This window comes from Lissotriton helveticus, chromosome 1_2 (genome assembly GCF_964261635.1).
Source record: "Lissotriton helveticus chromosome 1_2, aLisHel1.1, whole genome shotgun sequence".
In the NCBI taxonomy this organism is placed as follows: Eukaryota; Metazoa; Chordata; class Amphibia; order Caudata; family Salamandridae; genus Lissotriton; species Lissotriton helveticus.
In genome coordinates, this window is record NC_136058.1 from 153797980 (window position 1) to 153822505 (window position 24526).

General features: G+C 42.9%; 1 protein-coding gene across 1 annotated transcript in view; it reads right to left on the reverse strand.

The window, feature by feature from the left end:
- Nucleotides 1-10507: 10507 nt before the first annotated feature.
- The window catches only part of LRRC42 (leucine rich repeat containing 42), a 135177-nt gene continuing 121158 nt past the window's right edge, over nt 10508-24526 (reverse strand). Inside the window, exons 7-8 of the mRNA XM_078673450.1 lie at nt 19187-19271; nt 10508-11002 (exon numbers count right to left, since the gene is read on the reverse strand). Coding sequence (XP_078529576.1) covers nt 10719-11002; nt 19187-19271 — 369 coding nt within the window. The 3' untranslated portion in view covers nt 10508-10718. The remainder of the gene's footprint in view (nt 11003-19186; nt 19272-24526) is intronic.

Consider the following 24526-nt stretch of genomic DNA (forward strand, 5'->3'; position numbering starts at 1 on the left):
ACACTCCATTTGCATAGTCCTACCGGGGAACTTTATACCTCTTTTTGCTACTAGATGTTTAGACATCACCTCGGACAGACAGTTGGACAAATGAGGCATTGGGCAGACACACAGGACCCAGGGGGGAGAACGCTCCGGCGGCTGCTGCCTCCTTCCTGCCAGACTCGGCCTCGCTTGAATAATAACACGGTGGCTGCCAACCTGAGCTCGCATTGTTTGTGAACAAGCAGACTTCTCTGTTCCTGCTCAGTGTGTGTAATTAGACAAAGCTGGGCCAGCGTGGGCTACTCGAGGAGACACTGAGGCTGGACAGCAAGAGGGTGGCGGCCAGGGCACCAGGGGTGTATCAGGGGCAAGTGGCAGGGCACGGCTCGATAATAGGAGTGTAGGAGGGTCAATTGTCAGGACAAGACTGAGGGATAAAGGCGCCAGAGGATACTGGCAGGATATGTCGGAGGGGGAGGCATGAGGGTGAACGCTAGGACACGTCTGGGGAGTGGGCGACATGCAAAGGAAACGCCAGATAACGCAGTGATGCCACAATCAAGGACTAGTGGGGAGCCAGACGTGCTCCAGATGCCCCACAGCTTGGCAGGTGGTATCCCCCTTAGTAGATTACTAAATAAATGAGAACATGATCTAGTGTGTGGGCTGCAACTATTTGGGCATATCTATGTTCTGGGAGAGGGAGGATTGGGGGGCAGGGGTACAGCTGCCCGGTGCAAGGCCAAAGAATGAAGGAGCAGGAGATCAGATTCCTACACTGAATCTTGTGTGACTAACCTGGCAAATAAAAAATGGGTGCAACTGAGTCAGCAATACCCTGCTAGCTGCACTTACAGCAGCTGTTGCACTGGCCGACTACGAGCCAGTTTGGGTATCCTCAGATATGCAAATGCTGTGGCTTCCCACATTTCCCCATCTCTGACGGTTGGCGACCTTGGGCCAGTGACCACAGTTATTGGGTACCCCGTCTCCTGCGCTAGTTGTCAGGCAATGCTCCGGTGAGCCAAATAGTATGCATGCAATGTGTTTGCCATTGTTGACTGTGTTAACAGAAATGCACCAGGGCGCTATGCTAGCACCGTATTGAAAAAAAAAGGTTGACATATACTACAGCCCCTCGCATCACGTGAGCAGTGAAACATCAGGCGTGTGGGACTGGTTTAAAAAAAAGCTGAAGAGCGTGTCAGGCAGGATAAAAGCAATTAAAGAAAACAGTGCAAAACAGATGGCCCCTGCGCGTGCCCCTGAATGTAAACAAGCGTGCACGTGAAAGTTCATTAGAGAAAACAAATGGCCCCTGCGCGCGCTGCTGCTTCCAAATGCCCAAGCCGGCTAGAAAGAGAAAGTGACTGGGAGCAAGGAAATGTAAACAAGCACGCGCATTGCTCGCTCCCGCAAGGTGGATGCCACCACAAGCACGAGTGCTTGAAAAGAGCTGGCCGATTTCTAAATGTCATCTCCTAGAGCAGCGCATGAGCTAAAAAGAGCCAGGCATCTTCCCGCATCAAGTGCTACAAGGCAATTTGTTGTACATAGAATGGTAAGTGATGACAAGATACTTCTAGTTGATTACATGTAGATTTATTGTAGGACACAGCTGAGCATACAACCTCGCCAGCTGACCAGACCACCAACTGACACTAGTGGAATCCTCCAGGTAGAAGTCAGAACATACATAGGCATTGTGGTAGACAGAGAACAGGAAAACACAAAGAAAGGACTAAGACAAAAGACAACCATATTACATGAAGAATCAATGTACAACACATCTCCCTCCAACCAATAATGGCACTCCTGTCCGAGTGGTGTGTGAGTCGGATATGAAAGGAAAACAGATCAGGAGGTTGTGATCACAGACTCGGAGTGGCACAAGATAATTACATATCCAAAAAAGGTCTCCAGAAATATGAGACTGAAGTACACCCAATTCAATTGTTTATGACATACATGACACCACACAAGCTCTGGGTGGTTTATGGGGGGGGGGGGGGGGAATTGCGCCCATGCCAGAGATGCATATATATATGGATGCGGATTTCGTCCATATGATCTGAAGCTTCCCCCGATTTCATACATTCTGGGATGAAGTGACTGAGGCGCTAAATGCCACCCAGAGTCGCTCCCTTACCTGATCCTTGGAGACATGTATATTGGGGTTGTTTGCGAGACCACACAGACGACAAGTGGCCACTAGATTTGTAGACCGGACTATAGTGTTGGCCAAAAGGCACATAGCAATGCTTTGGAAATCAATTACCGGTCGGGGATGAGGACCTGCAGGGTGGACGTGAGTCAATGGGCAGAAGAGGAGAGGGCCTTGCTTTGAGAGGATGCAACGGCACCTGATTGCAGGGCTGTGGCAGAAATTCTAAGGGCTTGGGAACATCCAGCAGAAGAACTGGGTGAGGATGCAGAGGACCACTCGGGACTGACCGAGGGAGGTGAGGGGGGACCCACAGGGAACTGATATAAGACACTAATTTAAGGGCACTTACACCTGCAATATCCTATCCCTCAAATGATTGGGTTGGGTTATGGCTAGATTATCCCCCACATCTTGATGTGTTGTGAGAGCTTAGTCCCCTTTGTCAATAGCCTGGAGACTGTTGTCAGACCTTTTTTCTCCCCCCTCCCCGGCTTCATTTGAGAATAGGCTTTATCTGCAACAGCAGTTGGGAGTGGATGTTTACCTGAGTTTTCAACCCTGTGCCCTTTTACTTAGTTTTTTTCTTATTTCTTTCTTGTTGTATTATTGGAAATTTATCAGACATCCCAGTTATCCTCTCTTTATTTCTCTCCTATGTTTCCATTCACCTCGATAGACAGTCCAGTCTTGACACCCGACAGATTGAAGATTGTATGGTTTGTTGTACATGGAATGCTTTATTGCTCACCATTGCTTGTAATTACCGTGGACATCACAATCTTGTAATGCTTTGATTAGTTTTCTGGAACTGTCTACACCCTCTGGTGTTTATTATAAATGCCAATAAACAGATGTTTAAAAAAATCAAAAACAAAGGGTAGTGATAGGTACCTGTGAAAAGACATCTGTCACCATGCACATGGGATAGTAATCAAAATATGACAAGACTTTCTCCATGCCAATAAAATTATGAGTTGCAAAATGTCAAATTGCTACGGGTGATACTTTTAGCTAATACTGCTTTTTTTACCAAAATGCACTTTATAGCTGAGGTGCTTGAGGCCACAGTTACAATGTTAACAGCTGAATTATAAGTCCCAGTACACAACGGGCGGCCTGTTAAAACGTCAGGACGAACAACGTGAGACAGTTGACAACTATGAAAGTCCAAACAACAGCAGCATCACCTTAATGTATTCAGGCAAAGAGTGCAGAAAGGCAGTGGCAATCGTGTTTAAAGCATCATGTTTCAGGTACCTTGGAATGCAAAGCTACATATAAATCTAATGTAATCCAAAATGTTAAAGGTTTCACAAGATACAATGTTGCTGGCACGGTGACCACCCTTACAATGTCATAATATTCAGCAAGGATTAGGAGAATCATCCCCAACTGTGTACAATAACCTGTTAATTAAAACATTTGGACATATCACTCTTATGTTTTTAATCCATTAATAGTTCTGTAAACTAGACAGAGTGCTGACAGAATGAGTGTGAGAGGCAATGAGGTGTGAGTGAGTGCAATCTTCAGGCTTTCTATCCTTAAAACAGTCTAACATAAGTCCATTGGACACAGTGCCAATGGGAAGACACCACATACCCTGCATTACTTCTCATTTCAATTAAATAGTCACTTTGAAACAACATGTTTTAGACACTTGAAAACACCGTTTTTTCTATGTTTGGGGTTGGGCAGCTGAATAAACACTAATAAGCACTGACTTTAAAAGGTTTGGAAAACATTGAGAAAACACCACTGAAATCCATAAAAAATAAACAATGAAAAAAGGACAGCATACATGACTTAGGACTTCCCAGAGTTGGCTATTGTAAGAAATCGGGTTATTGGTTGAGGGGCGGTAATTACCCACCTCAAATACTAATTATAATTCTTGTCAGGGTGAATCCTCTAAGTTACTAAATTAACCTGAGATAAACTCCCTGGTAGCTCTGGCACAAATCAGACAGGCTTAACTTCGAGGCAATGTGTAAAGTATTTATGCAGTTCTAAAAACAGTAATAAAGTTGACATGCAAAACAATAAAAATCCCAAAATGAATTAGAAAAATAGTGACTTTACTCCAGTAAGGAGAACCTGAGATTTGAAATTTTAAAGTTTTAAAGTAGAAATAGCACAAGAAGCACAAAGTTCCAATGACAGTCAATGGTCGTGGTAGAAAATGACCTAGGTCCAATTTGCCTCTGACAGTGATGGAGCATGAGTCGGATACATTAATGAGCTTCATCCTGGTCAAATATTTTACTTTCTGATTTTAGTCCTTTAAGTCCGAAACCACCACCACATGAGTACACGTCTAAAGCCCTCCAGGACCACAGGGGAGCACTTAGAAACTCACAGGCTGGCAGGCAAAGGCCCACAGTAAGGTCCAGTCCAGGTCCATTTGCCTCTGATCCGCTGCACAGTTGCAGGAAAAGACCTCTTGGAGCTTGTTGTGTCCCCGTAGTTTTAACAGGAGGGCAGTCTTAAGAACCTTTGAGTCCACTTCTTTGCCACAGGTACAAGAGGGAGAGTAGATCAAGTCTTCTACGCATCTCCGTTCTCCAACAGCAGGTTGAGTCCTCTTCTGATATTGCACAGGTCCAGAGTGTTCTCTGTCTCTCCCTTGTGCAGTAATGTATAATGGTTGGTGGAAAGTTCTCATCACACCACCCTGTCCCAGTTCTCTTGCACAGCATTCTGGGACATTCAAACTGGCAGAATCTTTCTTCCCCTGCGTAGGGCTCCTGTGCCCACACTAAGGCATGGCCATGGAAATGAGCAGCCCATCCTTTTTGGTCACTTTAAACCAGTTCTGGCTGCAGCTCCTCTCCTACTAAGCCTGGTGCTTGACTGGCTAGAGGGACAAAAGGGGACAGTCCCAGGTGTTAGCTGCATCTGCCTGTGAGAGGGAGGGGCTCTTTGAAGCTAATGAGATTACTGGGCACAGCCCCAGGCAATCCTGTCACAGGAAGGACAACATCTTCCCACACTCAAGGCCCTTTGTCCCTGTCCCGGAAACAATTCACATCTCACTACAGAGGAGCCATCCAGCTTCCAGGTGGCAGTTGAATACTGGCAAAACCAAAGGGGATGATGGACGGAGTGTTGAACATTGCAAGCACTCACCCCCAGTCAACTGATCTGCGTTTAATCCATCATCTTTCTTTAGCTCACTCCGCCACCCCAGTACAGACATGGCCTTATGCAAATCAGTCTGACTCTGTGCTTCATGGGAACAGTTCAGCCTGAACTGCCATGTCTTCCCTGGCCCGGAAACAAGCATCCTGGGACCAGTTTCTGGCTAATCAGCTGTCATCAGCCAGGCTAGCTTGAATCCAGTGGCAAAGTGAGCAATGATGATGGATTAAACCCAGATCAGTTGACTGGGGGTGAGTGCTTGCAATGTTAAACACTCCGTCCAACATCCCCTTTGGTATTGCTCTGCGGCAGTTGAATACTTACCAAAAGGCCTCAAGTGGCTCCAGACAAGAAACTGGTAACATTTTAGAAGTGCCTTTTGCTGAATAGTGAGACCAAATTTGAAATGACCATTACATTGTATTGTAATGAAGGATAATGCGTAGTCTGTGTCTTGTAGTTACGCCAAGTATATTTATTCTTAAGTTATAGAAAGATAGTAAGTTCATTAAGTGCCTCTTAAGTTGTCCTTTAAGTTGCCCCACCAGGAGCAGCCTCCTGGCTGCTCAGCCCTCCAGATCAACTGACACTCCACTCAAACAAACACACACCAACAGTCTTCATGACCTCATCACAAACTGAGCAGGTAGGCAGAGAATTACTGAAAGGAGAGTGCAGCAGGTAAAGGAAGATTACAACACATCTCCCCCATTATAATATGAAAAACAATTAGAAAGTGTGAAGCAGTTAGACACACGTTAGAGCACAGGAGGATGCATTGAAAGCAGTGAAAAGAAAAGGGACATCACCTTCGATTGCTATGAAGACCATAACAGACAATTGTAAGGAATAGTGGAACAACAAAAGAGAGAGGAAAGATGCATGAAATAAAACATGCTACCTACCCCTTTGATACAAAAGAGAGAGGAAAGATGCATGAAATAAAACATGCCACTTATCCCTTTGATAACACCATGAAATAAAACATACTACACATCCTACCCCTTTACTCAATATTTGATAAAATAAGGAAAACAAGGAATGCAAGTGAAAAAAAAAAAAAAAAAAAAAACTACATACTGCGTTTCCAAGAACAACACACCACACGGTGTACCTAAACGCCACATGACAGAGCCAACACCCATAAAGAGAAACTATGGGTAACTGTAAATCCAAAACTAACTAAATAAGATTACTTAGAATTCAAGGCAAACATATGATGGGTCACCCTGCCAACTGCAAATCCTAAACTCCGACCCATGAACACTTCGAAACAAAAGCAAGCACAGTGCGGGCCACGCCAACCCAAAAGCAACACACCCTGGGCACTCCTTCACCCAAAGGAAAACAAATTATGGGAATAACTAATCCCAAGATAGACACATTTTTTTTTTTTTTTTTTGGGAATACATACCCAAAGAAAAACTAATTATGGAAAACGCCATGCCCACGGTAAACATCTGATAGGTTTCTTTAGACCTAAGGTAAACAGATTTTGGGAAACTAAACCCACGGAAAACAAAATATGGATTACTAAAATCCATGACACACACGTACAACTGTAAAAAGGAAAACACCAGCAGAGGCAAGAGAAATACCACACACATTTATCAACCATCACACCAGAAAACAAGAGATAAAAATTACAAATGACCAGCAAAAATAATAAGTCTCATGCTCCGGTGAGCTGTCTCAAGTAAGGAATGTTGTAAATACGGGAAGATTCGCGACGTCTTCCATAAAAACAACACCATTCTGATAATGCTCCACACAACATAAAAACAAGCATACAATTGTTACATGCCCCCAAAACAATGTTGTGAAAACCAAAATGTAAACATCATAAGGTAGATAGTAACACAACAAACTAAAACAATAAACGTGGTCACCGTGGTCAAGATAGATGAGCGATACCTCACCCGAAAGTCCAATCTAAGTAAAAGAATGAGCGATACTTCATCCGAAAGTCCAGTTCATGTGAAGATGAGCGATACCTCATCCGAAAGTCCAAAACTTCGCCCAAAAGTCTAATTCAAGTAATCATTCATCCATAGTCCAGGTGGTGTAGGTTAAATCCAGAGTATGTCCAAAATTGTGTCAGAAGCAACAGGGCTCGTTTTGGCCCACAAGGTGAAAACCCACGAAATCCAGAGTTCATGCAAGGGACTTGATAGACGTCGTGAATCAATCCGGAAAACAAAAACATTGCGATCTCCATACTTTAATGCTAAACGTCGTGATTCTCAGCACAACAAAGGGATTCTTCCCAATGTGCCAAAATGGCCGCCACAGCGTCGTTCAGCGTCGCTTTCTAAATGAAATAGGGCACGCTTAGGTGCTGAACATGACGCCGGTGTGACGGAGGTAGCCTTCTCAAATCAAACGTTACAAGGGTCAAAGGAGACCTTCACCAACACCACGAAGAATTCCAAAGATGTCATCATTCCAGGCATGCAGGCGAACTGGAAAGAGCTCCAAGGACCAACTGTCACTCACAAGAAAAACGGTGAGTCAGCTAGCACAGAAAGAAACGCTGGCTCGATTTTTAAAGTTAAAAGTCTCTTTAGCTGGCAAAACACGCTGCAAACGCGTCTCTTCTACAGTCAAGACACGCTTTCACTTTCACAAAACATCAGCTGCGTGTGAACCTTTCAAATCAGACTAGATCTGCTGCATATTTACTCTTTCTGCACACGATGTTGCGCTTTTCCACTCTGCCGGTCAGCTTTTCCACACAATGAACATCAGGAAATGTCACACGCCGTTATGTAGAATTAATCTTTAGGTTAGCAGGCAAACCGATCACAAATGGGAACACTCACCCAAGTTCAACAAGCACTGGCACATCCACGTTGGGGCCGACCGGTCTATGGTCACTGGTGGAGCATGTGGACAGCCAGTTTGCTTCTCTTACGTGCGCTTCTTCAGTTTCTTATGGACAGACAGTTGGCTTCTTTTGCTTGTTCTTCCTCAGTTTCGTATTGACAGTCAGTTAGCTTCTCTTTTTGCACTCCTCCAGTTCCATATGTATACGCCAATTCAATGTAGATTACGTAAGTTCTCCAACTCGTCGCCAGTATTGTAATGAAGGATAATGCGTAGTCTGTGTCTTGTAGTTACGCCAAGTATATTTATTCTTAAGTTATAGAAAGATAGTAAGTTCATTAAGTGCCTCTTAAGTTGTCCTTTAAGTTGCCCCACCAGGAGCAGCCTCCTGGCTGCTCAGCCCTCCAGATCAACTGACACTCCACTCAAACAAACACACACCAACATTCTTCATGACCTCATCACAAACTGAGCAGGTAGGCAGAGAATTACTGAAAGGAGAGTGCAGCAGGTAAAGGAAGATTACAACACATTGGATTTTGAATAAACATTAAAATGAGTCCTTGAATAATTTCTCTAGCTGTTATTAATACTAATTCAGCATTTAATACATTTTACAACATAGCTCAGTGTTTCCCTACGGAAGCAGCCGGCAGTCTTGCTACTCCGAAAATCGCTTTTAGGTTTATTTCATTTTAAGGGCATTTGGAACATTAAACGTTTACATGTCCTACTTTCAAATACTATGCATCCTGCCCTATGGGCGACAACACCTGCTTAGGGGTAACTTATTAATACATAAATGGAAGGTTTAGGCCTGCCAAAAGGGGTTATTTTGACAGGTCGAATTTGCAGGTTAAAGCTGCAGGCACCTGTGTGCAACTTCTCAGGTGAGCAGGAAGGTAGTCTATCGCAGTGCACACAAGTGTGCACACATGTTCACATGTAACAAGACCAGTGCCACTTACCCTAGATGCACAGCTGAGGACTTATCTTAAAAGGCGGACGTTGGTGGTAAACACACTCCGTCCAATTACCATGAAATTACTGTGATTGAGACTCAGGTAGTGAGACTTACTCACTGCAAAGGTCCAAAAACAAGGTGATCAAAACCAAAATATCCTGGTGGACTAAATTTGTTGGAACCCATTTGTAACAGCTAGGTACTGGGAAGCAACAATTAACATAATAACAGAGGACACAGGACGAGAAACTCTCCAACAACTGGAAATATGTATATTAGACCTGATGGAAAAGACAAAAAGGGGAATAAATTCATTAATATCAGCATTAACTAAAAGTAACATAGCCATCAATTGGAAACCTACAATAGCTTCCAACATAGAGAAATGGAAACGGCAACTTAAAAGATGGTCTGCGACAGAGGGAACTGTTTTGCACATAGAGAACCAGAGTGGTACGAGAAATGCAGAAGCGACCTTAGTGTGAGAAGAGTTGATATTATCATTCTTCAATGCTATAGAATAAGAAAACGCAACATGAATAACTGCTTATATACAGAACTTTTACTTCTGAGATGGTGGTAATGTAAGGAGAGGGCCAGCTGGAAGACATAACTGTAACTTAGAGATGACTGAGCACTGAACCTTAAACAGGCACACCCATCAAATACTCTGTTAATGCTTCAGCAGGGTGTTGTTCACTTTACTGTTTTAAAAGTTTAGTTAAGTTAATTTTATATAGACTAAATGACATAACGAGACAAGTTGATTTGACAAATGTGATGCAAGTGAAATGTATACTGGGAAACAGATGTATGAACCAAAATGTAATAAAGTTGAAACTGTAATCTAAGAAAGGAGAAAATAAAAAACCCATGGCAGGGATTGAAAGACACTATAAGTGTAATTTCAGGTTTTACATTTCCAAGGGAACCCTTTGTGACTGATAGTTGTGAAGAAGGAGAATCAACAGTATGGGGCCCTATGTACCCTATTGCTCACAGCAGCCAAACTTGCAATTACAAGTTAGTAGGGTAGATAACACTAGACATGTGAAACAATATGGATTGTTACAATTTGAAACAGGTCACTGCAGTATATTACATGTTAGTTAAGGGAGCCATTAGGGAAATTCAGTCAAATTTTGGGATCCATTTTGAGGGCCGAGAAAAACTGTGATCTGTGGTGTACACCAATACAACATGTACTTCTGCCTTCTATACGGATTGATGTAGTTCATGTAAAAGCACGCTGGTTCAGCACATTCATTTTTGGCACCTTGTTACAGACATCCGAGTTTCACTTGATGCCCTGTAACCACTTAAGGGAGCAATGAGGATAAATTGGGGAAAGAGGAGGGAGGTTTTTGCCTCAAAAGAGATTTAAGTTTTGATGGAAATACAATGATTTAAACTAAATGAATTCATATATCTTATGTAATTTCTTTATTAAGACAATATTGACACCCTTGTCAAATAAATAACTTGAGCTCAACATACAATGTAATGGACATGGTTGCTTCAAAATCTAACCCGAACCGCTGAAACTTTTCTTCTTAGGTACAATGCCACACCATGCATGGAATTATTTTGGTTCAGTTGAGTGACACAAACTCAGTGGTGAAACAATCGTAGCACTTAGTAGGTATTGATCAAGTCCCAATCCTCCAGAGTAAAATGTGCAGCACACTTGCGCTTAGTCAAGATTGAGGTACAGTCATCTTCTTTAGAATCAGTGTCTAAAGTCCTCTTTTTATTTTTGTTCTTTGTGGCATCTTGAATAACAGGGAGCTCCTTTGCCGTTTCACTGGTTTGGTCAGGTTTGCTTACTTTCCTGTGAAACTGAAGTCTTCCACACATGCCAATGTCTATAAATAGATGTTCTGGAGGTCCTTCAGAATTATGTTGCTTTGGTCTTCCATCTGCAATTACAAGAAAAAAATGTTTTAGTACAATGAACACATCTTCATATCTTTATACATTCTACTACCAACAATAATAATAATAATCTTCATGGTCATAATTACTATGCATATATACATACTCAATGGAATGATTTGTGGCCATAATAGATGTCCACTTACAAGGACAACCCCAGCTATACCTGTGCCTATGGTCTAGAATCAGTTGAGCTAAAGACTGTTAGCTGGAGAGCTAATCATTATGATTAGTAAATTAACTCCAAGACTGAGTTCCTCTTTCTCTCACATCATGTTTCTAAACGGTCTATTGACAACTTTTTGGCATGATTTCACGTCACTAGTCACACTTGAGTAATGTCTTCTATGTTTCACCTCTGTTCTATTCAATTCACTCTTTGAGAAATCGGATTGTCCACCTCATCTGTCCTCCAATTGAAGCCTGAATTGTTTTTCTGATTGAGCTCAGTAATTTAGGGCCAACTTAGAGTTTGGCGGACTGGGTACTCCATCAAGACTGTCAGGTTTATGCCGACTGACAAAAATATACTCCTTTGGCATAAACGTTCTTCAGAGGTAAGCCATGCAACCACCCGACCCTTTTAGAGTGGGTGGTCAGCTGGCTTTTTTTTTTTATTTATGTCCAACAATGCCAGGAGGTACAACCTGAAGGTGAGAGCCAGTTAAAATAAAACAAAAACAATCCTCACACCATGGGGGAAACCTCCCGTGGTGTTAGAGCCATTATTGTTTCCTTTCCCATAAACTTTCACATAGGCTTGGATGTTTGTTTTTGGACACCACACTTTTAAATGGCTTTGCATAACCTGCTGTGACAGCAGTTCATACAAACCCAAAGAGTTCTTTGGGCCGGTGGTGAACTCTAAATCTGGCAGGCAGAGTAAAGGCATGGAGGTGGAAGTATAGTCCTCCACCACCATGACTGCCTTTACTCTGTCCATCAAACTCTAATTTGAGCCCTTAGCCTGGACTATGTTGCCTAAATCCACTGTTGCCTGAGGAGTATTCTTTATGTGGTAGCCTGAATAGTAATAGGGTAGCAAAGATTTGACCACATAAATCCTGTTTTAGTGTACTTCCAAATACCAGCACATACAATAGCTTGTTTTGCTTGCAAAACAAAACCACATGAACATAGGAACTCCATGAAAAATTAAAGCAGGACAAACCAATGAAGATTCCACCAGTAGTTGAAATTTAACTGCCTGTTTCTACATACCTAAGTATACTTGGGTATGTAGAAACAGGCAGTTAAATTTCAACTACTTTTGGTAAAAGTTGCACAAATTCACTACAACACCAGACACTCAATGGCCACAAAGGGAAACTACAGAAAAATAGTCTTTCACTTCAGATCCTCAGCTCAAGAGAAGGCCACACTCAAGAGAATCTGTGCACATTCCATTCCATAAAGCCAATATGTCATCAACTTAGAAGAGCGGACAACTGTAAGCTTCAGGATGGGTTATCATAGATACCGGAGGAAGAACTCCAACCTACCACACGTCCTCACCTATATCAGAAATACACAATGCAGACAAGTTCACAGGTTACAGACTTAGGATCAGCTAAAACCTTGTGAGGAAAGGCAAAAAAACTAATTATGACCACCACGACCTAGGAGAAAACTTCACGGTCATTAGTTTTTGTTTTTCACAAACACACTCCGAGTTTTGCAGTTAGTTTCTGGAAACAAAAAAGTTTAAAAGTTTGTGGACGGCCATCAAAACAGCTGGTAACAATCATGACTGCGGTTCCTTTCAAGTTATAGCGATGGCTGCTAGAACTTCGACATCTCGAAATTTTGAAAGTCGGAGTACCATCAGGATGGAGGAGCTAATGTCCTCTCAGCGTATCCTGACGGACACAACTCCGGCCGACAAAGTATAACTCAGACGATTAGTGACCACATAAACTAGAGATTGAAACGGGTCGACAATCAGAAATTGATCTCAGAGCAGCTAAGCCCTAAAGTAAACCAAAGAACCAGAACAAAAATGCATTTCCTTGTGCATTGTCTAATTCGATCTTGGATCAGCTAAACTCTGCACTAGAGAATCCGAAGAGAAAGGCATTTCCTTACACCGTGGTCAAGTGTAGAGTTATCAAAGAAGCCTGGTTTTTGATGCTCTCCAAAGAAAGAAAAATACTTTAAACAAAAAGTTAATAGGAACAATTGTGTTGCATCCGAGGAGAACACAAAAAGATAATAAAAAGGGCTGTTAGATATGCTACAAATGTCTGGACACAAAATGTATGCTAAAAAATATCTATCTACCCCACTATATTTCCCTGTTTGTGCAAGCCACTGGGTGGAAACTAAGGGCTTTATTTAGAGGTGGGCAAATATGCCAAAAATGTTGCAGATGCCCCGTCAGCAGAATTTTAAAAAACATTCAAGTCAACGGCACTCTAAATCCAGCAGACATTTTGGCGGACGCTCTGCTACATCAACCTTTAAACAAGGCCCTGAAAAATAACCTAACAATCTCGTTTTGCGCATTGACTTTATGTCAAATATTACATTTCGACCCAAGTGTCTATCTTATTTCATGTCAATAACGTTCATTTGCATGTGCATATATTATGAAGATCGCTAAATGCTCAGATAACATGAAACTATAAGTTATGAGCACGGAATTAAAGTAGAAATGAAAGAGGTCTACAAGTTCAGATGGACTGCAGAAAAAGAGCTTTGCAAAAGTGTTTTATAGCCCCAAACCAAACGTCAAACAACTTTAAATGAATCAGCACACCCATACAAGGACATCCAGAATTCATATTTATTTGTCATGAGGTTCAGAAAACCCTGTGACAGTGGTATACAAGGAAACAGTTGGTAAAAACGTACCAAAAGACAAGCGGAGCGCATGACCGGTGAAAAAAGGCACAAAGTAGTGGCTATACTTTTATATTTGCACAGTTATACTAGGCTAGCTGTGGTTCGGGACTGCGAGTCACTGATGAGGACATTCCAGTATGTCAATGTCTTAAAGTATGTGAAATTAAAGAGACATTTGGGGTATGACAGATTGTTGAAGTCAGCGAATGGCAGTGCTTCTACTGGCCATTGTGGTGTGGTTGCAGGGACGTGTACTGATTGAAGACCACTGCAATGAGTCTGGATTGTGCCCTTGACACACAGCCAGCTTGGTGGCAATAGGGAAAAATAGGCATTTGTGGAGAACGAAATGTGCAAAGTTGAGAATTCTGTCAAGTGGCACAGAAACACCCAGGAGGCAACAACTAGGTTAATGCAGTAAGTCTAAATTCTCAGTGTGTAAATCAGGGATTTAACTGCATGGAAAGACAGGTGTGGAAAAACTTCCTGTCTTATTAATAGCAGAATTTGATAGCTGTGCAGGACGAGGTGATAAAAAACACAGCCTTATGCAGAAGACAAAAAAGTATAGCTACCGTTATGGTGAGGGGAGAGAATGTGTTCCTAAGTCAAGAGAAAGAAGGCAGAGTAAAAGGGTGTAGGAAGGGTGCAAGATGCTGACAAGTAAATTAATTCCATTGTCAACAAACTAAGCGTGAAAGAGCGGGTCATCCTGTGGCCGACTGCATGAAGCACAGTGGAGCACAGGGACCAAAGAAAAACGTAAACAAGTGTTGACTTATTTCAGGAGTGTAACGAGCCTTAGAATGTAATCTTATAGGGTGGCTAAAATAAACCTTTGTAGGGGCCACTCAGATGTACACTAACTTATAGATGGCAAAGTTGTGTATATGGCAACTCTCAATGATCTTTAACTTCTTGTCAATGTGGAGGGACAAACCTCTTCATTAAGGTTGCCATCACCACCACCTGCTGGAGGATTCGGAAGATGAACCCTGAATTGTGCCTCTGCATTCTATATTTATTCAAAATAAATTTGGACCAGGTTATCTCAAAGTTGTCTTTCTTTCAAGATGCCCGTACAGGTTTGAGGGGCTAGCTTAAGCGAACAGTACAGGAAACAGGAAAAATCTTTATACGCTTTTTGGTTCTCCACCTACTAAGGAAGTCAGTAATAGTTTGTCAAAAAAGCAAAAAAAAAAAAAAAAAGAATATGTTGACAAAACCTACCCATGGTTCATTTGGGGCTACCACATCATAACCACCTCACAGTCCAAAGGGGAGCTGCATGTGGTTCACTGCTCTGGGAAAAAGTCACACGTCTGGCATCAAGAAGATTTGGTGGAGGGGACTTCTGGTTTGATGGAAGTGCTGGAATGTTTTTGGTCTGAAATCACATAATGTTATCCAGAGCCACACTTCCAGAATCTGCTAAAGGAGATGCAACACACAAGTTATGTTTTCCAGAATTTGGTGATGGATCAGGGAAAGCGTGCAGAGCCTGGAGTCTGGCCTCAGACCTCCCCCACAATTCAACGTGTTTTTTGGGTGGAGTCTAACCGAGCTCTGCATAAGCGACTATAAATCACTAAGCGACTGAGTTGTGATGGTAATACACAGAGTAGGAGTTAACCTGACGGCTGTTTCCATGATTCCCATTACTTGTGAAGGCCATCAGCTGGAAACTGCATGGGTGGTTTGAAAGAGAAAAGAGAAAACAGTTGAATTACTGGCCAATCCCTGCCTGCATCAACGCCACAAGAAAAATGATCACTCTTGCAACAAATGCTTGCCAAAGGGTCATCTGGTTATTGTAGTTACACTGCCAACTAAGAAATATTACAAACATTGTTTGTTAAAAAGTTGCATTAATCTTCATGCTATCGCAGGCACCAAGTGGCAAGAAAGCAGAGTCTCAATGATTTTCAGAGACTGGTCACAAAATTCATGATCATATCATCAACTTGGACAAAAGTGGAACAATCTGAGAGTGACGCTTGTGCATTTAGAAGTTAAGGTGTTGTGTAATAAGGACAGAGGAATTCAAATCCTGGCTTCTTCACTAGACCAACTTTTATGATCTTATAGTAGAAATCATATAATCAAAGTCTGCATCACTTGCATAAGGCAAAACAAAGTGCCTAGAAAAGAGCTAAATGGTGGTAGTGAGTGCTTAGCAATTAATTTAATATATTGTATTCGTTTTTACGACATGGCTATACAAATATTGACAAAGCCCAAAAGCTCTCTAAATGTTGACATGTGGAGAACAAACAAGAAACCTGGTTCAAACACGAAGTGAAAAAATAGTGCTTGATATCTAACAAACAATTTTTGTGGGAAATGTACTCAAGCAAGAGATAAACTCTCACTTTTGTTATGCTGTATCTTTGCATTGTGTTTACATCTCTTCCCTTCCATTTGCTCATACTTTGGAAACTGCGCAAACCTGATAAATGCATTGCTGCTACTTCTGCTTCTGGCTGCTGCTGACTCAAATACAGTCACTTACTATATTATGAATTATAGAGGTGTGACGGAGCGAGCTACTTGACTGTGTAGGAGGATATAGGGGTTAAAGCGATGTTACATTAAGTAGAATTCTTCACATAAAAAGAACCCTCCAAGGGCAACACACAGCCTGTGTGATTCACTCACGTGTTCTAGTCATTTATTTTTTTAATTAAAACATAAAACAATACACCTTATCATTGCCAAATGTTTTAACAACTCAAGTTCCACTTGAGTTAAATCAAATGTTACGCGCCTGAATTAGACGGCGGAATGAAAACAAGAAGAAGAATCTCTTGGCACCAAACCTGGTTTGGTTTTCGGACTGTTGTGATTGCAGCAGAAAAAAATGCTTGTTTTTTATGTGGGATGGGCAAGCAAGGACGGGATGAGTGGATGGGGGTACTGACCGCAATGACAAATGAGAGGGGGAGGGGAGCAGCAACATGTTGAAGGAATGGATGGGAGGCTTCAAAATGCAACACGGGGAAATAGTAGCAGCACTACGATCACAGTGTGAGCAGTGGAAGGACACTGACCAGGAGGATTCAATCTGTGCTTGGTCCTTGCTCCAGAGAAGAAACAATTGGCACACACCAGCCAATTAGTCTGGGAGTGTGGCTAGAGACAGATCTTACTTTCCGGACACAGGCCAGGAAAACAGCCGGCATCTGCTATGGGCTCCTGAGATCATGTAGGAAAGTACTCCCCCTACTCCCATTCCAGTCCCGGCTGCTACTTATTCAAGGCTTAGTGCTAGCAAGGCTGGATTACAGTAACGCAATCTACCTCGGGGCGCCGGAAGCCACCTTGCAAACACTACAAAAAACTCAAAACGCCGCAGCCCGCCTGCTGACAAAGACCCCAGCAAGAACTTCGGCCAAACCTGCCTTGAAAAAACTTCATTGGCTCCCCGTAAGGGAAAGAGTCGCTTTCAAGGCCCTCTGTCTGGCACACAAGGTCATGAACAATACAGGTCCCCCCATTCTGAGCGCCTGGATCACCCCATACAGACCCTCGAGAGCGCTTCGGTCCGAACAAGGAAACCTTATTGTCGTCCCCAGGGTGAAGAAGACCCGCATAGGCGGCCGTAGATTTTCGGTGAACACAGCCAGAAAATGGAACGCTCTCCCCCCAAATCTCAGAGCTGAGCCAAACCTCCTTCGATTCAGGAAGTCCCTCAAAACCCTCCTTTTTCCCTGAGTCTCTCTGAAATTTATTTATTTTTTTTTCCTTTTTCCTGTGCCCCCCATTAGGAGTTCGAGGTTTCAGCGCTGGGATACTCAAGGGTGACTATGCGCTATACAAAAACCAAAAATAAATAAAATAAATAAATAATTAGGAGGCAGCAAAGAAGAGTGCCAATGAAGCCAACGAATGGTAAGCAATAGACTGGCTCCGAGCCCCTTTTGTAGACAATTGTGTCTCACAAGGGAGAGCGCATGCGCTAGTGCATGGTTCACACATGCTTGACCCTAAAACAGAGTATCCACTGCAACAGGAGCACCAATTGACCATTAACAATGAACTTTAGGTTCCACCTTACTTTCTCCTTCAAAGAGTCTTATCATGCTATTCAAACCATGGAATATTTGTATTCCAGTTTCAATACTTCTGAAAACAACCTGTGATTCTCAGATGACAATAATTATCATCCAGCTATTTCAGAATTCTGCACTAGGGGAATTTAGTTTTAAGTCCTCCTTACAGCCATATCTTTTTCGGGCAGTCCTCTCATCTGTAAGAGGTCTGTCTCCGCAAAAGGTTGCTCAGTCCGCGCAGAGGATCCGAATGACAGACATTTACACAGTTACATACAACTCAAAGGGGAACTGCAGGCCCAAGCATCCAAATACCACTATTCCTGCTTGTCACCCCAATCCACCCGCTGGCAACACAATATTCTCACAGCAGTGCACCATTCATCCTTGCCTTTGTCACTGTGAGCAATAAGATAGACCATGTCTGAATAATATTACTGTGGCATGCTATACACACATTACTACAACCCCCTTGCCAGGGGGCTTTTTATTAGTGTAAAAATCTGGCATTTTTGCACAGTGCTATACAAAGTTAGTGCAGGGCAGTGCATCTGGCCCCAAGTTATTCAAATAAGAGTTTGAAGACCTCACCCCCCCGCAAATCTCGCTCCGTACATACTTCTGCTCCACCTAGCTTCCACAACATAAAACTATATCCGTGTTAATCAAGCTCCGCTCACTTCAAATGTAGTGTTTTCTGACAATACAATTGGTATTTTATGATTTTTACACTATGAGGTACTCAGCTATCTAGTTCCCGATTTCCCAACGCTGGGCCTTCCACATCAAATCCTCCTCAGTGTTCGTCCCTTCTTCTTCATTGCAGTGACCTTGCTACTTCCCCACTGCCCATCCTCTCCACTTCCAGTCTCCATCATATAGCTCAAGCAACAACCCACACCGCTCAATGCAACTCAACTCTTCCCTGACCGCCCCTATTGCAAAGCCTAAAACCTTCTACCTTCATTCAGTGCCTCTTCCCTGGAGGAACCAAGCTACCAAACTCCATCTTTCCTTTTCCATTCTCTCTACTCTTTCCAACTAGTAAACCCATTTAACCCCTTCGACGCTCATGACGAGCTGGGCTCGTCATGGCGTAGCCTCCTCGCACGCTCATGACGAGCCCAGCTCGTCACGTAAAGTGCGATTTTTAAAAACCCAGCGTACGGGCGGAATTCCGCCCGCACGCATGCGGTTAAGAATTGTTCTTAAATATATTTTAGCAAATCTATATTGTTGAAACACTTTTTAAGGGTTTACTTTACTACTTACAGAAATTCTGTGCAGCTCTTCTGAATTTCAGAGTATTTTTGGGCTTAACTGCTTCGGAAATGGCTTGATCCCATTGACGGACAACCTAGAAAGAGATATAATGTCAAGTTACTGAGAATAAATACAAAGCAAACGAACTGATGAATTTCTTTTTTAACCATAATTTTCAAATATCCTACTGGTAATTTTTTTCTGTATGACTGGTTACTGTCAATAGATTAGAACATGGCTACCCTCTGTCTACACACAGGTATTTTTAGCAAATCAACTATCTAGATAATATAATCATTTTCAATATTCCCTGTGTGATGTAAATGCACTTTATTAGTCCACAGATCTTTTCTATGATGCACAATCACTTTATGACTGCTTTATTTAAACAATAACATGGTCTGAAGTAATGGGACAATTAAGCCATGATTGCCAAGTTTGACCGTAGGATGCATAAGCACTTTATTAAAAATCTCTCTCCCAGGCCTGTCTAAGGGGTCCTGTAGTATGTGAATTTGTGCTTTGGTCAGTCAGAAAATCAGCTGACAACCTTCGCCCATCATGTGCATGGTATTTGCATGGTAAATATCAGTGGCTGTAGGTCAGGCACAAACTGACAGAAAACTGACACAATATGAATCAACAAAAAATCCAGGTTCTGGAAAAAGATACAAAAAAGAAATTGTTACAGGTACAATAATGTATGCTCTACAAAAAGAAATGTTTTGGACAAAAGCTATAAAGCCTACCTGCCAAAAGGGTCTATGATTACATTGAAACGTCTTGCGTCTTATAAATTAGAGTTGGTTACTAACACTGAGGGACCTGCTACTCTTTGTTACAGTTTCTCTTAATTACGATAAGCTGGTTTATGAATTTTAGAGGACTCTTTTAGGTTTCTTTTTAAATTGTCTTCCTCTAAAGTTGCACTGTGATATATGTTTACCTTCAGGCACGGGAGGACAGGGGGCGGTGTATGCGGTCATTGACTGCACCGTGGCGAGGTGTACTTACACTCTTGCCCACGCCGAATTGATGCCTGATGTCTGGAGGTTGCTGCAGCGTGGGGACCAGAGGAGAAAGCGGAATTCGTACTTACACGGACTTTGGAGTATTGTGCCCATTACGTTGCTGTTCCACCCTCGCAATACCTACCCGTCAAGAACAAAGCATTGTGGGACTTGTAGGCGCCAGCCACTGGGCGGCCCACATAAGGTATTAGCGCATGTGACTCACCTGGGGGAGGAGCATCTGAACACCTATCAGGACGGGGCCGGGTACTTTAAACCCGTAATTCTGCACCTGCATCCTGATCACACTCCGGGCGCTGAAGAGGCTATGACGCCGAAATGCATCCGCCTTTCTGTGTGAATTTCGAATAAAGCTGGCTCCGAAACTTCCCCTGTGTGGCCTCTGCTCTTTCTCCGAGGGAGTCTGTTTTGACATTAATTCGCGCAGTTCCAGTACTGCGCTTAAGAGGCCCTCGCAGCTTCAAGTGGCCCTGGTTTGCTGGACACTGCTTCGGCGGATTTGCGTTTTTTCCAGGTTGCTGGATTTGCCAAGGCCCACCTTCAGGCACGGGAGGACAGGGGGCGGTGTATGCGGTCATTGACTGCACCGTGGCGAGGTGTACTTACACTCTTGCCCACGCCGAATTGATGCCTGATGTCTGGAGGTTGCTGCAGCGTGGGGACCAGAGGAGAAAGCGGAATTCGTACTTACACGGACTTTGGAGTATTGTGCCCATTACGTTGCTGTTCCACCCTCGCAATACCTACCCGTCAAGAACAAAGCATTGTGGGACTTGTAGGCGCCAGCCACTGGGCGGCCCACATAAGGTATTAGCGCATGTGACTCACCTGGGGGAGGAGCATCTGAACACCTATCAGGACGGGGCCGGGTACTTTAAACCCGTAATTCTGCACCTGCATCCTGATCACACTCCGGGCGCTGAAGAGGCTATGACGCCGAAATGCATCCGCCTTTCTGTGTGAATTTCGAATAAAGCTGGCTCCGAAACTTCCCCTGTGTGGCCTCTGCTCTTTCTCCGAGGGAGTCTGTTTTGACATTAATTCGCGCAGTTCCAGTACTGCGCTTAAGAGGCCCTCGCAGCTTCAAGTGGCCCTGGTTTGCTGGACACTGCTTCGGCGGATTTGCGTTTTTTCCAGGTTGCTGGATTTGCCAAGGCCCACCTTCAGGCACGGGAGGACAGGGGGCGGTGTATGCGGTCATTGACTGCACCGTGGCGAGGTGTACTTACACTCTTGCCCACGCCGAATTGATGCCTGATGTCTGGAGGTTGCTGCAGCGTGGGGACCAGAGGAGAAAGCGGAATTCGTACTTACACGGACTTTGGAGTATTGTGCCCATTACGTTGCTGTTCCACCCTCGCAATACCTACCCGTCAAGAACAAAGCATTGTGGGACTTGTAGGCGCCAGCCACTGGGCGGCCCACATAAGGTATTAGCGCATGTGACTCACCTGGGGGAGGAGCATCTGAACACCTATCAGGACGGGGCCGGGTACTTTAAACCCGTAATTCTGCACCTGCATCCTGATCACACTCCGGGCGCTGAAGAGGCTATGACGCCGAAATGCATCCGCCTTTCTGTGTGAATTTCGAATAAAGCTGGCTCCGAAACTTCCCCTGTGTGGCCTCTGCTCTTTCTCCGAGGGAGTCTGTTTTGATGTTTTCATATGTATCTATATTTATATAGTATTGTTATCCTGTGTTCTTCCGATATCTTCAAAGGATTATGACAACCACAGTGACTACGTTTAGGAACATTTATTTATTTATTTATTTATAACAACATTTGTAGAGCGCGAACAAAGGCCCTTGGGCATCTCGGCGCTGGAGTTACTGCAATGTTTAACCAACAAGGGGGGCTGAGGTTCATTGATTAAAAAGCCAGGTCTTAAGTTGCTTACGGAAAGACCAAAGGGAGGTGCTGGTTTTGATTGAGTGTGGGAACGTGTTCCACAATTTCGGTGCGGCAACATGATGGTCCCTCTATTTCTGCAATTGAATTATTCCTTCTGGGCAGGAATCTCTAGGAGAATCTGACAATTACATTGCTGGATACCAGGGTCATATTGTAACCAAACATCTCTTATCCTTAGATTTGAAAACAAAGAAGCAGGCTAGTTTGTTGGTAATGCTGGATCTATTGGTTGCATTTTATTCAGTGACTTATTCAATTCTTCTCAGACTTTCCTCTGTTGCTCAGGCCGACAAACCTGCTTGTGACTCGTTCACGTCGTTCCTCTCTCACTCTCAAAAAGCCAAAGAGAAATTGGAAGCCTTGAGGCAAGAGATGTGTTTCAAATTTAACAACACAAAGACAGAGGTACTTATGCTCAGGGCGAAAAGTATATTTACCCTACTGTCAATCCCAATCTGGAAAATCCATTTTGCCCCTTTCACCAAGGTCAAAAATCTTGTGATTATTTCTGCAACTGACATGACCCTATCTCTCTTATGTTAGCTTTGTAGTAAGCAGTTCCTACCATCCCCTTGGTAACTGAGAACTCCATACCTGTCTCACCTACAGCCCGATAGGCGTGGCCATTAACTCCAGACTGTAGACCTGCAACTCTCTCTAAACAGGGACTTCTGCAGGGCAGGCCAATCATCTGCATAGGGTACAAAATACCAGCATATGCTTGGCCTCCACTGCCTCCTACACCATTTTAGGATTAACTTCAAAGTAGCTTGTATCATGTTCAAATGCAAGAATAACTTGGACCCCCAAAATCTCGCTCATCACATTTCTACCCAAGCACCTTCTAGTCAAGCACATAACTTGCTCTCATTACCAAGGGGCAAACTTATATTCAAAGACTGGAAGGACGTTTCTGTACAAAGTCCCCCTCTTTGGAATTCACTACCAGCTCAGGCTTATGATTAATTGTGTTGCCTTCCGTACTGCTCTAGAAACAAGCCTATTTTAAGTATTCCCAATGACCAGGTTCTAGAGACCATCTGCTTGAGTAGTAAGCGCCATACTAGTGGCATTATTGATAGCTAGACAGGTTATCCAGTTCATTTTCATGACTTACATTATTTGCAAAATATGTGGGACCTGCTAATGAGGAAAGAAGTGCATGCATGCCTGAGCTAAACATGCTCCTCTATAGGGCCCCTTAGTCTGATATTAGGTACCATTTTGTGGCATCACAGCAGAAGATGATGGGACAAGTCCATGCAATTCCCACTGGATCAAGAAAGACTTAAGGCTCAAGCTATTGCTTAGAAATGTTAAATACAATTTTATCACATGAGGACTACCATGGCTCAGATCCTCTGCCATACGCTAGAAAGTAAAAAAAAAAAAAGAAATATATGGACTCAGATTTCTTAGGCATCATATTCTTTGAAACCCACAAATTTGTTGAAATATAAAAGGACAAGGAGTGTGTTAAAGTGTTTCATTTAGAGGAAACAGGAACAACGTTTAAAAGCAGCAAATGGCTGGAAGACAGCAGCCAAGTTCCAGCATGGATATGTACGCATTTTTTCGATACAATGAAACTGGGCTTAGAAGCAGGTCAATTTCATTGTCAGTAGAATAGTTACCTGACCTGCAGAACAAGCAAGTATCTGCAAAGCTGGAATTCCAGCTATGGTCAGGAGTCAGTAAGGGGTGTGCCGTTTCCAGATGTGGATCTCTTTTGACTATTGAATATATAAAATGCCACAACATCAGATCCAGACTTCGTAATGTATACTGATGGGCAATTCTTGTCAGAGGAAATTTCTTTACACCTTTTTCCCTAATGATGTGGCTGGGCAAGACATCCAGGGAGAACTTATGCAAGAGTCCAGAATAACATGTTTCTGGTTACAGAGACAAAAGTCCATTATGTCAGTGTAAAATCTAGTTTCAAGACTTCAACCACTACTATAAATCTATAGTGAACGCATTGAGGTCTATTTTTAACAAAGAATGAGATAACAACCTAGTTAGAAAGTACAAGCACAGTAGATTGTCATGTGGCGGGTGCAATAAAAAAGAAAACAGATGCCAAATGTTTGCTAGACTTATAGACTTGAAGTGTATTCATTTATATTGTAAGAGAAATGTCTTTGTGGAACAGAAGTATATTTCCGGATATAATTCCACCGGGATAAGGTGACCAAGGAAGATTGGATTACCAAATTACTTACATATGGCACTGGAAACCATATCTTATATCGCTAATAAAATGTACATATCACAAAAAACTTACATATATAAAGAAGCTAGGTATAACTTCATATAAATCTGAAAATCAAGATGAGCTACAAAAAAACATACCAACCTACAACTATAGAATCTGTACATAACATTTTGTTTTGGATCCAT